We start from the raw sequence: 13,573 nt of genomic DNA on the forward strand, positions 1-13,573 counted from the left end.
ACACACACACACACACACACACACACACACACACACACACACACACACACACACACACATGCACGCACACGCACACACACCATGTTTGCTCTTTACATATTAAATACCTGCCATTATCATGAATCTGTACTTGATTCCTAAAGGGATAGTTTATCCAAAAATGAAAATTCAGTCATCATTTACTTACCCATGTGACTAATCTTAATTTTAAGGAGTCTTAAGGATCTCCAGAACACAAATTTAAATATTTTTAATGAAACCTGAAAGTCCAGATAACCAAAACTTAAAAGAACAAAATAGGTCATAAAGGCATCCTAAAGCAAATCCATATTAATCAAGTGGTTTTATTCAAGTCTTATGAAGAAAAACAGTCACTTTATTTGATGATTAGATTTAATTTAGGCTTGTTTAGATAGACTAAAGTCTTACGACATGAGGGTGAATAAATGTTGACAGAATTTCCATTTTTTTGGTGAACTATCCCTCCTCATGCTGTATGTGAGAATCAAAACAGACTCTCTAATAGAAGAGCTTTAATAAATAGCCCTGAATGGTGTTTGCTAGATCTAGTCAGCACATTCTCAATGTGTGTTCTAGTACATTCTCTCAAAGCCTGTTTGTAATCAGGACAGAGGGTTTAGTACAGGCAGATCGGTCCATAACACTGTTGATATTATTCTCTGCAGTTGGTAAGTTTAATAGTGTTTCCTGTTTATTACATGCAATTCTGCTTTAAATGTTTATTGCATTGAATAAAAGTAACATCTAAACACTCGTTTTAAGTAAAAAAATAAAATAAAATAAAATTAAATAAGTAAATAATAACAAAATAATAATATGATTATAAAAATGTAATTTAAAATAGCTCTTTAAGGTAACAGTTGCAGTTTACCACTTTTTTTTTTACAGTGCACTCACTGAAGAATGTGCAGGATATGTGCATCATATATTTTTAAATAATATGAACATGATAAACATATTTTGCCCCGTTTCCTTTCCTTTCCTTTATCTGTTTCTTTGCTGTATAAGTCCCAGGTTTGTCTTGAGCAGTAAAGCTGCTCTCTGTTTTTGACGAGAGTCCTGCAGGTCCTGTAAACTCTTTGACTTGCTTGCATGCTCTGCACGTGTGAGTTATTTCCCACAGTGGCTCCATTTCAAGATCCAGCTTTGCCACTTGCAAGGAGTATGTAAACTATATTTTCAAAGCTCATATCTCATATTTTTCATGTCTTTACACCTCTGTGTTTCATAGTATAAGTCTGCTTCGAGACAACTGCTTCCATTCTGTTTTTTTTTTAATTTTTAAGATGAAGAATCTTGTAAATAAGCTATTTGTCACTGCAATGGTTTATGTAAATGTGGAGCGGATGATAAGAACCCAATGCAGCTCTGCTGTTTTTATTCGTGGACTAATAACACATTAAGTCATTATTAGGCTTTGCACTAATGCAATATAATGAAGAGCATATAGAGATTCACAATAGGCGTGATCTGTGTTTTCTGTCATTTTCATGGTGCTAAAGAGAATGATTGGAAGTGTAGTTTGGGTGCACAACCCTGGCACGGTACAAAAAAAATGCACAAACTAAACTGTACCAAGAGCATTCACAATTGCAACTTATGATTGACTAATATCGGTTTGCATTCGGTGCGATTATTTAACTGATATGCCCCCAACTCAGAAAGTCAAGACTTAAAGAAAGAAAATGTGCCCATTTCCAGTTAAACGGTAACAAATGCCAACTGGCAATTGTTACCTTAAAGAGCAAGATCTACTTTATATAACTCATAAAATGTAGTTTTGTATTTAGGCTGATTCAATGATATTAAATAATTTTATTGTATTATTTTATTTTATTTTAATGAATGAATTCTTCATTAATTCATTATTTTATTTTATTATTTTATTTTATACTATACTTAAATAAAACCAGTTAATTTAGATGTTACAATATTTAGGTTAATTTTGATGTTACCATTTTTTTTTTCAGTATGATTTTCATGTGCACTCATCTCATAAATGTAATCAATCCAGAAAAGATTTTAAGGCAGCTAAAGGCTTCTGTTTAGGGACTATATATATCAGTGGGTAATTAACAATTTTAAAGTACATTTTGAGTTAATATGTGATTTGCAGTCATTAAATAGTATTTTATATTGACATGACATTAACTGCTCTTTAGATACAATGCAATATGCATTTTGGTGCTTATTAGAGTATCAAGTCATTAGTTTAGCTAAATGCTAATGTCAGAATCTAGTCAGGTTTCCAGTAAAAACATGTAAACATCCTTGAAACAAGAATATTTTTATTTATGTATAAGACATTACAGCTTGTTTTAGAGAATATAAGCCTATTTAATATCTGTATTTAATTACATACATTGTTGTGCAAAAGGTTGGGGTCAGTATGATTTCATTAGATTTTTTAATGAAATTAATACATTTATTAAGCAAGGATGTGTTAAATTGATCAAAAGTTACAATGAAGACTTTAACATTGTTGCTAAAAATTCTATTTCAAACAAATGCTGTTCTTTTGAACTTTCTATTCATCATACGAGTCCTGAAAAAAAAAAAAGTTTCACGGTTTCCACAAAAATATGAAGCAGCACAACTGTTTTCAGCAGTGATAATAATCAGAAATGTTTCTTGAGCAGCAAATCAGCATATTATACTGATTTCTGAAGATCATGTGACACTGAAGACTGTAATGATGCTGAAAATACAGCTTTACATCACTGAAATAAATTTTAGAATATATTCACATAAACAGTTATTTGAAATTGTAATAATATTTCAGAATATTACTGGTTTTATTTTTGTAATATTGTGCCTTGGTGAGAAAAATTAAAACATTAAAAAAAAATAAAATAAAATCTCAGTGACCCCAAACTTCCGAATGTTAGTGTATACTGTAAACAGTTTTTTAGCAGGTAAATTTATCTTGTTTTAACAATGTCTAGATATTTTTACTGGAAACCAAGACAAATATTCTCCTTTGGAATATGACACTACTTCAGCTTTCTCCGTGGTTTCTAAACCTACCAATACGACGACTCTCACAAACCTTAATGATGCTGAAAATACAGCTTTACATCATAGGAATAAATTTTAGAATATATTCACATAAACAGTTATTTGAAATTGTAATAATATTTCAGAATATTACTGGTTTTATTTTTGTAATATTGTGCCTTGGTGAGAAAAATTAAAACATTAAAAAAAAATAAAATAAAATCTCAGTGACCCCAAACTTCCGAATGTTAGTGTATACTGTAAACAGTTTTTTAGCAGGTAAATTTATCTTGTTTTAACAATGTCTAGATATTTTTACTGGAAACCAAGACAAATATTCTCCTTTGGAATATGACACTACTTCAGCTTTCTCCGTGGTTTCTAAACCTACCAATATGACGACTCTCACAAACCTGTAGCATATTCAGATCTCCTCAGTGGATGTCAGCCTTTAACTGTGAGCGAGGGCACAGATTTGGTGAGGGTTAAACTTGCTGTACATGCAGTCTGTGAAGCGGGGCAGACACATCAGCACATCTCATTCACGTCTGGAGAGAGGAGCTACTGGAGTTAGTGCTGCCCAGAAACGGGTGAGGGATGAGATTACAGATAGGGAAAGTGCTAGTAATGTCCTAATGATGAGAAATTAGTTAGAGAAAGAACCATAGCACAGACACAGGAGGGTAGGCACGTTGGAAAAAAATGCTGTTTATTGGACTAATATACCATACAAAGGAAAAAATAAATAACTGAAAGTCAATGTTACAGCAGTGCTGCTGGCAGTCCGTACTGGAGAGAGTGTGTGAGAGAGAAAAAGAATGATATGATACAGAAAGAGAATGTTATAATCATTAAAAAAGGTAAGCTTTACACTTCAGGATTACAAAAATACAGCAGAATCTCAATGAAGAAGCACAACAGTAATTTCATGGCAGATCAGAGCTCATATGGGAGCTGAAAACTGAATTAGAGCTGTTTGGCAGTTTGAGGCTGAAAGATCCTGATAGACAACAGTGACACTAGCCTTACTCTGGGAGCAAAAATGTTTGATGGAGCTGGTATTCCTACATTGTGTAAACAGATTCAAATATGAAATGCTCAACCTTAAAGACCCCATGAATAAAAAAAACAAAAAAAAACAAAAATCCATGTCTGTTAGCTGCAAGGCCATCTAGTGTAGTACTAAAGGTTAAAAAAACGAACATTTAACAGATACATGCATTTAAAATGTGCTGTGGAAAAATACTGATGACTTGTCTTGTTCACATGAGCGTATATAAGTTTTTGTCCAGTAAAATAATAATTAATGAGAGTATACCTCCGCCAAAATACCACCTGCAATAGCATGTAGCAAATTAATGAATATACTTGAGCTCTCTGTTAGCCATTCACATCAATGGTAGTTACTAGGTTGACGCATGTTCAGAAGCATGCGACCTGCAGGCTGCCATCTTTGCTCATTGGAATTCGGTTCTGACATCAATATTTATAAATGCTAAGTGATTAATAAATAATCTGCAGGAAATTCAACACAATCTCATTAGAATTCACTTCTATTTCACATTTTGGTGAATTGGTGGCAAATTGATCGGAACTATATGATTACGTACTTGTACTCATATCTTATTTGTATGTTTTGGTACGATCTGTTTTCTCCTAATGCTCGTAGATTTTTGTATGAATCAAAATGTACAAAATTTACACGAAATCACCAAATAGTTACATTTCCTCATGAGATTGGGTTGATGGTGCAGTTACAGCATTTAATTGCCAAAACTAACCAGCCAGATCCAACTCTTTGGTTTTGGTGGGCTGTGATGTTAGCTAACTTCCTGCCCAACTTCCTGTTTCAGTAGGAAATATGTCAACTCATGAAAGGAGACTGTACTCCTCAAACCATTTCAAGGGGTCTTTAAGCCTGAAAAGGTGAATTTGTTTTGGCACTGATTACAGAATCATTTCAGGTACGACCTTCATACATGACATCACCTGTAGGTGATTTGTAGTTACAAGAGCACACTCTTATGAAGAAGAAACAAAAAGGTTCGCAATAACGCGTCAAAGCATAATGAATGCCATTGGCCATATTTAACTTTATTTATTTTGACTATTACTGTTTTAAGTACATTTTTATTGTAAAAAAAAAAAAATGGAAAGATTTTGATTAAGATTGGGTAAAATGTTTTGTTTTTTTTAAACAATTTCATAATTCATATTTTTATTAATTGTAAATATAAGGTAAACTGGCTTTTAATTTCCCCATCTGAGCATCATTTGTACAAAAATGATGTATTATGGCACTAAAACAAGTTCTTCTGTAATGTGGCAAGACTTAGAAAAGTGAATACAGAAACAGCAAGGTAGCTGTTATTAGTGAAAGAAGAATAATTTACTTAGAAATAACTAAGATATGTCCTTTGTGACCACATGGAGAAGTCTTTATTGGTATGGTATTTAAGTGTGAATATGCTAACAATGAGCATATATTAAAACACTTTCAGATTTCAACCACTATGGAAATAAATGTGGATTAAACACTCATTTTGAGTGTAATATATGTACATTCTTTATCTACAGGCATATTATATATATGCAGCCGTAATCTCTGTGACTTCATATTTGATTATAAATAATAAGCAGTAGTGAGCTATTCATGTACAATAGTAATGTTTCTTTGAACACAGATCTCATTCTTAATATTTTTCTCTCACAAAAATACTTGTTATTTAACATTTAAGTAAAGCCTAAGACGATGCATGCTTTGAATTTGAGTGTCAATTAATAATTTTAATTAAAGTTTGGTTTGCTGGTACAATATTTGTACAAATGGTAGAGAATTGTGCATTGCATTTTCAGAAAAATAGCAAATAGATCCAAATATATTTAGCACCTTGTTTACCTCCATAGTGCATGCAATCAAGAGTCACACCAGGGCTTTTCATTCTCTCAGAGCTGTATTTGCACACATGGCAGTACTGAGCTGAATCTGCTTGATATTGTTTTGTGGTCTTAGCAGCTCTTTGAAATATTCAGCTGATCTGATAGCAGTCAAAAAGTCTTTTTGCAGCTTAGAACATGAACAATGGTAAAAATCCTATTATATACGAGGATACAGAGGCACAGAAGGGCAAATGTCTTTCAATAAGATCAGTTTGCGTAATGAAGTAAGCATATTATCTCCATTTTTGTTGGGAAAAATAAATCTGGATCGGTAAACAAAAATATCTTGGACAACCAACGAGTATGGTAATTTGAAGGCTTCGTAAGGCTACATAATAATGGTCAAACATCCTTACGCTGCATGGATCTACTTTGTGTTTCCATACTGTATGATACATCAAATGGGATAGACATTTATGGACAATATCTTTGTAAAATCTATGCTACACCATTGTATGACGTTCTATGCAATTATCTAACCTTATATTGGACAAGTCTTATATTTACTTTTTGTACATTTACATATTATTTATGGGCTTTTTCATCTATATTCCATCTCAAAGGGTAATTAAATAAAGGATAATAAAATGTTTTAATGGGGTACAAACCTTTTCACAGACACTCTTAAAAATTATGGTTCCAAAAGGGGATTTTTTTTTGCGGTGATGCAATTGAAGAACCATTTTGGGTTCTTAAAAGAACTGTTTTTAATAATTCTAAGAACCTTTTTTCACTATAAAGAACCTTTCGTACAATGGAAAGTTTCCATGGATGTTGAAGGTTCTTCATGGAACCATAGGTACTTTTATTTTTAAGAGTGTATGTTTTGCTCTCGGTCAGCATCTTCTCCTAAAGATGTTCCCTCAATATGCTGTTCGAGTCGTACAACCTTACACCAAAAGAACCAGACAATCTGTGTAAAATAGGTCAGAAAGAGTGAGGAGCGTACTTCTCTCACGTCACAGAGGCGGAGGTGCTGTTAGTAACAGGGTGAGATTTGTTTTTAAGGAAGGCAGAGCCTTGGTGAATGTGCTCCAGGAAAGAGAAGTTGCGGGAGAAAGGTCACATGACAGCACAGCACTGGCAGCGTTTTTTCTTTTCAATACCTGTGGGTGGCAGTTCCTTGGTCGAGCTTTCATCTTTGCCTTCTGAAGACAGTTCGGTGGTGTCGGACAGAGGCCGGCCCGACACGAGGTCTGCGGCGTTGCCGTCGATGGTGGAGATATCAGTGACGGTCTTCTCCCGGAGAGATTTCTCATCGTCCTCGTCGATGAGGACGATCTCGGCCTTGATGGTGCCATCAAAGCCAAGCAGCTTCTTGGATTCCTCCTCGTCCTCGACGCTGTGGTAGCCCATGAAGATCATGGTCACTGGTTTGTCGGCTGAGGCCTGAGGAGTCTCCGTGACCTCGCCTTCGTAGCCTTTCCTAGGAGATTGTTTTTGATCTTGCTTGGCCTCCTTGGAGCTCAACTGTCCTCCCATTGGCTGGGGCTCAGCCAGTGTGACAGTGACCCGGGCGCCGTCACTTCGTTGTTGGGTCTTGTCGACATGCTGCATGAGTTTGTCCACCTCGCCGGGACTCCAGGGGTGCGTGCCGTTCTCCAGTGTAGTAGATCCCCCAGAACGCACCTCGTAGATCACTTTGCGACCGTCGTCGTAGACTTTGATGCCCCTCTGGTGAGCATCCCGCGGGCTGACTGCTGAGGCAGAGAGAATTTTGGTGGTACCCGTTTTCCGGTCCTTTTCGACACTGATCTCCATGGCGTATAATGCTTGGGGAAGAGTGCAGATGATTGTGGGTTAATGTTTACTCAGTGTGGCCTATCATGCATAACTGAAATGTGGCATGCTTGTTATTAATGGGTTTTTCAGTGATGGCACTACGTGCATGCGATATTTGTACAGTCGCATATATTGGCATTAAAATCAGAGGCAAAAAACAAATTCAACCTACCCTCTGCACTGTTATTACGCTGTTGCCAGTAACCGCTGTATGCTGATGTATGCTTAGCTGAAGACACACTCTTGCATTTTTCTTGATTTTATGGAAATGCACCGTTACTCTTATATTATGCTTGACAGATTACAATCTTTGGAGTTATTAATAAAAGCTTCCGTTGAAAGGAGAACTGCTTGGTAAAATACAAAAACACCCAGAGCTATTTCTGAGGCAGCTAATTTGATTAATCTAAATGAGTTCTAAAGTCATTTAGAACCCAGAGTTCTGGTTCTAAAGTGGAGGCTTGCAACCTAAAAATTGGTTGCAGGAAAAAAAAAAGAATACTAAATGCAAATAATGAAAATGCAACTAACCATAAAATTAGTTAGGACAGTTAGAAAAAATACTATTTTGAATAATAAGTGTGTTTAATTGTTTTGCATGTGCACTTGTAGTGTTCTTCAAATCTTAAAAGTATATTTAAAAAAAACCTGTACTTGCAGATAATATAATATTAATGAAATACTTAAATATAAGAGGCACTTAAATATAACTTAATATGTTAAATGTACTAAATTGCAAGTTCATCTTTACAAATGTTTAATTACAGATATATTTAAATAAATGAGTTTCAATCGAAATTACATTAAATTATTTTTTGCTCATCAAATGTTTGTCAGTACATTCAGCAGTACACTTTCCATATTTCAAGAGATAATAGAAGTAATTATGAAATTGTATATAAAAATTAACTTAAGTCCTACTAAGTGGGTCAAAAACAGCACACTAATGGTAAGCTAACTGCATTTAATATACATTTAAACTATAATACATTTTATTTTAATTAACATGCAGTTAAGGGTTGAACACATTACATTCAGTTTGCACTTAAGTATATTCTTTTAAAGTATATTATTTTCACAAGTACTCTTTTAAAAGCATGCTGAAATGTACACATTTGCTTCTTTTGGTGCAAATGCATTTTTCACTTGGTCATACTATATTGGCCCAGTGATGGATGGTAAAATCACATTTCTGCTGTTGTTAATGCATTTACAACATTGTACATTTTCCTGTTTAGCCATCGTCATGCTAATAACATTTGCCTATTGATGGGCCAGCACAGTTCAGACTAATATGAATAAAGTTTGATGCTTAATTTTCAGTACATTTTGTATGGTAACTATTTGTTGTATTTCCACAAATCGATTTCCAATTTAAAATCTAATTTGTGAGATTAAACCATTTGAGAACCACTGATCTAAACCTTTTATATATAAGAAATAAAGTACTTGAATAGATAAACAAGTATACCTTGTCACTAACAGATAAAAATATTTTTCTGATGTCTTGATTTTTAATAGCTGTTTGTATTGATCTGCAACATCTTTCTATTAATTTCCATACCATTTCTAGAATGAGACATGAACTAGACATGCAATAAATGTTCACGGTGGTGGACTTTTTCACTCATCTCCATCACATCACAGGTCTACTGTAAGCTGAGCTCAACAAAAGCAGGTGCCACAGCTGTCCAAAGGCCTCAGCGTTTATTCACCTTAAACCTTTGAGGTGTTGGTGACCAGTTACCCTACTGTGTATAGATTGCGAAATACACCATGTTGTCCATTCATTCTCACAAATGCGCTGCGGTGAGTAACTGCGCCATCTGTAATCTACATTACCGTACCCTCTTTTGGCCTCGGCCCAAACCTGTGACCACCCCAGCCCCTCCCACAAGCCCAAAAAGCACCTACCAGATTTTCTTGGCGGTTGTTGATCCCCTGAAGCTGAGACGGGAGTTTGGGAGTTCAGTTCTGGGAGGTCCGGGATCTGGGAACAGTTGTAATTCACCGCATCTGTCCGTTGGAGAGCAGAAGAGAAACTAAAACTAGATTCCTGCGTTCAAAAGCCCACCGAATTTACTCCCTCCCCTTCCAATCCCCCTGTACTAAACTGAGTTTCCCTCTCGCCCTTTTTTTCCATGAGGAAGCTAATTTGCTTAGACAGCAAAAGCAACGCAAGTGAATTAGAGCTAAACAATGGTCGGCTCTGGGTTACAGGGATTCCCTGTGAATAGGTGGATCAGGGTAAACAAAGTACAGAGCCATTGGCGTATGTGTGGAGTTCAATAGTCTAGCTGAGGCAACAGGGAAATGGTCCAAGAGGCTAATGTAATACCCCTCTGTTTTAGTGACTGTCTACCATTGCGCTTTTACCTTGGAAGTAACATCCAGTGGTTTGTAGAAATGACCATGAACTTGGTCTGAAAGGTCTATGTCAGGGCTGTCCAAACTCGGTCCTGGAGGGCCGGTGTCCTGCAGAGTTTAGCTCCAACTTGCCTCAAACACGCCTGAACCAGCTAATCAAGCTCTTACTAGGCACAGAAACTTCCAGTCAGGTGTGTTGAGGCAAGTTGGAGCTAAACTCTGCAGGACACCGGCCCTCCAGGACCGAGTTTGGACAGCCCTGACATAAACATTTCCTTCCAGTGCTTCCACCATTTGAAACAGGACAAACACTTGACATTCTTAATAAAAATACATAAAGGTTTTAAACTAAGTAAATAAAGAGAAGTGACATCAGCTTCTTGATTGAACGAAGGGACTTGAATACACCTGGCATTGTAAATACGACTTTCCTACTCATAAATATGAAACGCCTCAGGAAGACTTGAACACACCATTACTAACAGTTGTATTTCATCAGTTAAAACATGTACTTGCCCTGTCTTCTATTATAATTATAAATGCCACTTGCTTTGATATTTTGTCTAATGCAATGATATTCAGACATTTTAACTGTGGCTGTCCATACACAGTCTGAGGCCACTGTATCGTGTGTTCTTCTGTTATGAGGATCATATACCTTCTGTAGATCTTCAATAGATCTCTCTGTTTCCCGCAGTCGCTCTCTGAGAACTTGCTCTTTAGCTGAGATCTGTGATTCTTCATTCTCCAAAAGACAGATTTCTGATTCCAATCTACAAAAACACAATTTATTGATTTGCATACAGTACATACAATTAATGAATTTATAAAATGCTAAATAAATTCCTCAGAAATGCAGAGACTGTTTCACATGGAGAAGTGCACCTAGAGATCAAGAGATATCAAGTACACTACCATTCAAAAGTCTGGGGTTTGTAAGATTTTTAATGATTTTTCAAATGATTTTTATAATGCAATATAAAAAAGTAATAATATTCGGAAATATTATTACAATTTAATAGAATGGTTTTCTACATGAATATTTTTTTAAATCTCACATGATCCTTCAGAAATCATTCTAATATGCTGATTTGCTGCTCAAGAAACATTTCTTATTATAATCAATGTTGAAAACAGTTGAAAATTCAAAATATCAGCAGTAAGAAAGTAAAAGCATTTATTTGAAATACTTTTTCTTTGTAAATGTATTTATTGTACAATTTAAAACATTTATGCTGAACAAAACATAGTATTTAAATCTTACTGACCCCAAACATTTGAACAATAATGTATTTAAACATAACAGATATTTTGTTCTGTCCCAAACACAAAGCTATTATATGGCTTCAGAATACTTCTAATATAGTGCAGCACTACTTTTAGGATACTTTTGGAACCAATTTTTTTTCTATGCAAAAAAAATCAGTGTAGACATTCTGCTAAAAATATAATTTTGCATTCCATGGAAGAAACAAAATCAGGCACGTCAATGCTCTTTACTCCTTGATGAAAAATGAGAACCATAAAACCAAATCTCCTGTTTACTGTATCACAGCTTTGAACTTGAAGTTTTTTTTTTTCTCAGGCATACAGATGTGCTGCCCATTGAATGAAATCACTGCATGGAATGCAGTCGTGTGCACACATTCTGGAAATGAATGAGACATATCCCTTCAGTGTCAATTAACCCATGCATATTCCACTTTTCCCAGCGGACTCCTTTCTCACTCATTCTGAATGCTGGCAGCCAATGAGGAAGCTGCCGGCGGAGGAACCTCGCTGCCTCCGCCCATCAGAATTTCCTGCTATTGTTTGGATCACTGAGGTTACGTGGTCTGCAGTAACAAAAAACAAAGGAGCCTTCCCACGATTCTTGATGAAAATTCCTTATACAAAAGGACATGTGCTATCTATATGTATACAAATATAATGGATGGCCATGAATGCACCAACATGTGGCACTGTCTGAGCGTTTTCTTTGATTTTCAAGCTCAAATTCAAGATCAAATTCAAGGAACTCCATTTGGTTTTCTATGTTTTGTGAAACTTGAAAAGAGATGTTCGACAGAATGTCCAAGCTCCCAACGACTGTAAAACACCAAAAGAGACAAAAAAGCATCACAAAAGTAGCCGTTTTATGGAAAAGAGCAGCTTAGACATTCTGTAAAACATGTCTTTTTTATTTCATGAAAGATAGAAAGGGATTGAAACAATATGGTCCCTTGTGAAACACAAGTACACTTTAGTAAAAGATTAGGCTACTTATTATGGAAATAATATACTTTTTAAAAAGTATACTTAACCGGATTTTAATTGCAATTAAATGAAAATGTAATATAGTTTAAATTGATATTAAATGCAATTTGATAAACTTTAGAGTGTTTTTTTCTGGCCCACTAGTACTAGTCTTTATGTAGTTTCATATTTACATCTATTGTCTTTGAAATATGGTTGAAACTAATGCATGTACTGACAATAATTTATAATAAACTCTAATATACTTTAATGTCATTTCTACTAAAACTTGTGTCATGTATTTTAATACATTTGTAATTATATATTTGTAATGAAGAAGCTGCAATTTAGTCCATTTAATATATATCAACCTTAAATGTAATATTGAAAAACACACTACTGTTAAAATTATATTCAAATGCTTTACATGTGCTTTAGTAGGTTAAATCATGCATCAAATGCATCAAAATAAGTGTACTATTTTAAAGCATGACAAAAGATGATTAAAACAATGATTATGTACTTTAACGTAAAACATGTAGTTTGACATTATTACAAAGTGCACTTTTTAAAAAGTCTACTTAAGTGTGTTAAGAAAAAATCATTAAAGTGTTATCTCTGTTTAAGTGCACTTCAGTGGACTTTTATTTTATAAATATTATATTATCTGCAAGTACAGTTTTTTTTTAAATATACTTTTAAGATTTGAAGTCCACTACAAATGAACATTCAATACAATTAAGCACACTTCTGAGTTTCATTGTGGGTGAACTATTTCTTTAGCATCTGTGGGCAACAAGTACAATTGTGTGTTTTAATCATAGCTTGGTAATGAGGGGTTGCCTGCAGAAGAATGTATTTATGCTGTATTTGTGCAAGCCTAATTAGTGATCAGTGGAGAACAATTAGCTGGAGGCATCTGCCGATGAGTCTCAACTACACACTCATGTTCAAGGGTGCAGACATTCCCAGACACACACACACACGAGCTCAAAAGAGAGGAAACACACCAGCAACAAATTATGCAGCTGACAATCGAGCAGGAGAGAAAGTGATGTCACAAGTACCAAAAACACACACACACTTCATTTGTAACCCATCGACTGCTGTCTTTAAAGATATGGTAAACAAAACTATTGGTAACACTTTTTTTGATCCACATTCTACTAACTATAAGTAACTATAAGTAACGTCTCGGTTACGTATGGTAACCCTCGTTCCCTGGAGGAGG

General features: G+C 35.0%; 1 protein-coding gene across 3 annotated transcripts in view; it reads right to left on the bottom strand.

The window, feature by feature from the left end:
• Positions 1 to 13,573, bottom strand: part of palm2akap2 (PALM2 and AKAP2 fusion) — a 120,614-nt gene that overhangs the window by 60,016 nt on the left and 47,025 nt on the right. The window contains exons 5-7 of one of the 3 annotated variants that reach the window (XM_016440228.1): positions 10,766 to 10,880; positions 9,655 to 9,796; positions 6,728 to 7,730 (exon numbers count right to left, since the gene is read on the bottom strand). In XM_016440228.1, coding sequence (XP_016295714.1) covers positions 7,021 to 7,730; positions 9,655 to 9,796; positions 10,766 to 10,880 — 967 coding nt within the window. In that variant the 3' untranslated portion in view covers positions 6,728 to 7,020. Of the gene's footprint in view, positions 1 to 6,727; positions 7,731 to 9,654; positions 10,107 to 10,765; positions 10,881 to 13,573 lie in introns of those variants that run through there. The other 2 variants (XM_016440224.1, XM_016440225.1) reach the window with 2 other exon arrangements.

This window comes from Sinocyclocheilus anshuiensis, unplaced genomic scaffold (assembly GCF_001515605.1).
Source record: "Sinocyclocheilus anshuiensis isolate Anshui unplaced genomic scaffold, SAMN03320099.WGS_v1.1 scaffold3, whole genome shotgun sequence".
Taxonomy (NCBI): domain Eukaryota; kingdom Metazoa; phylum Chordata; class Actinopteri; order Cypriniformes; family Cyprinidae; genus Sinocyclocheilus; species Sinocyclocheilus anshuiensis.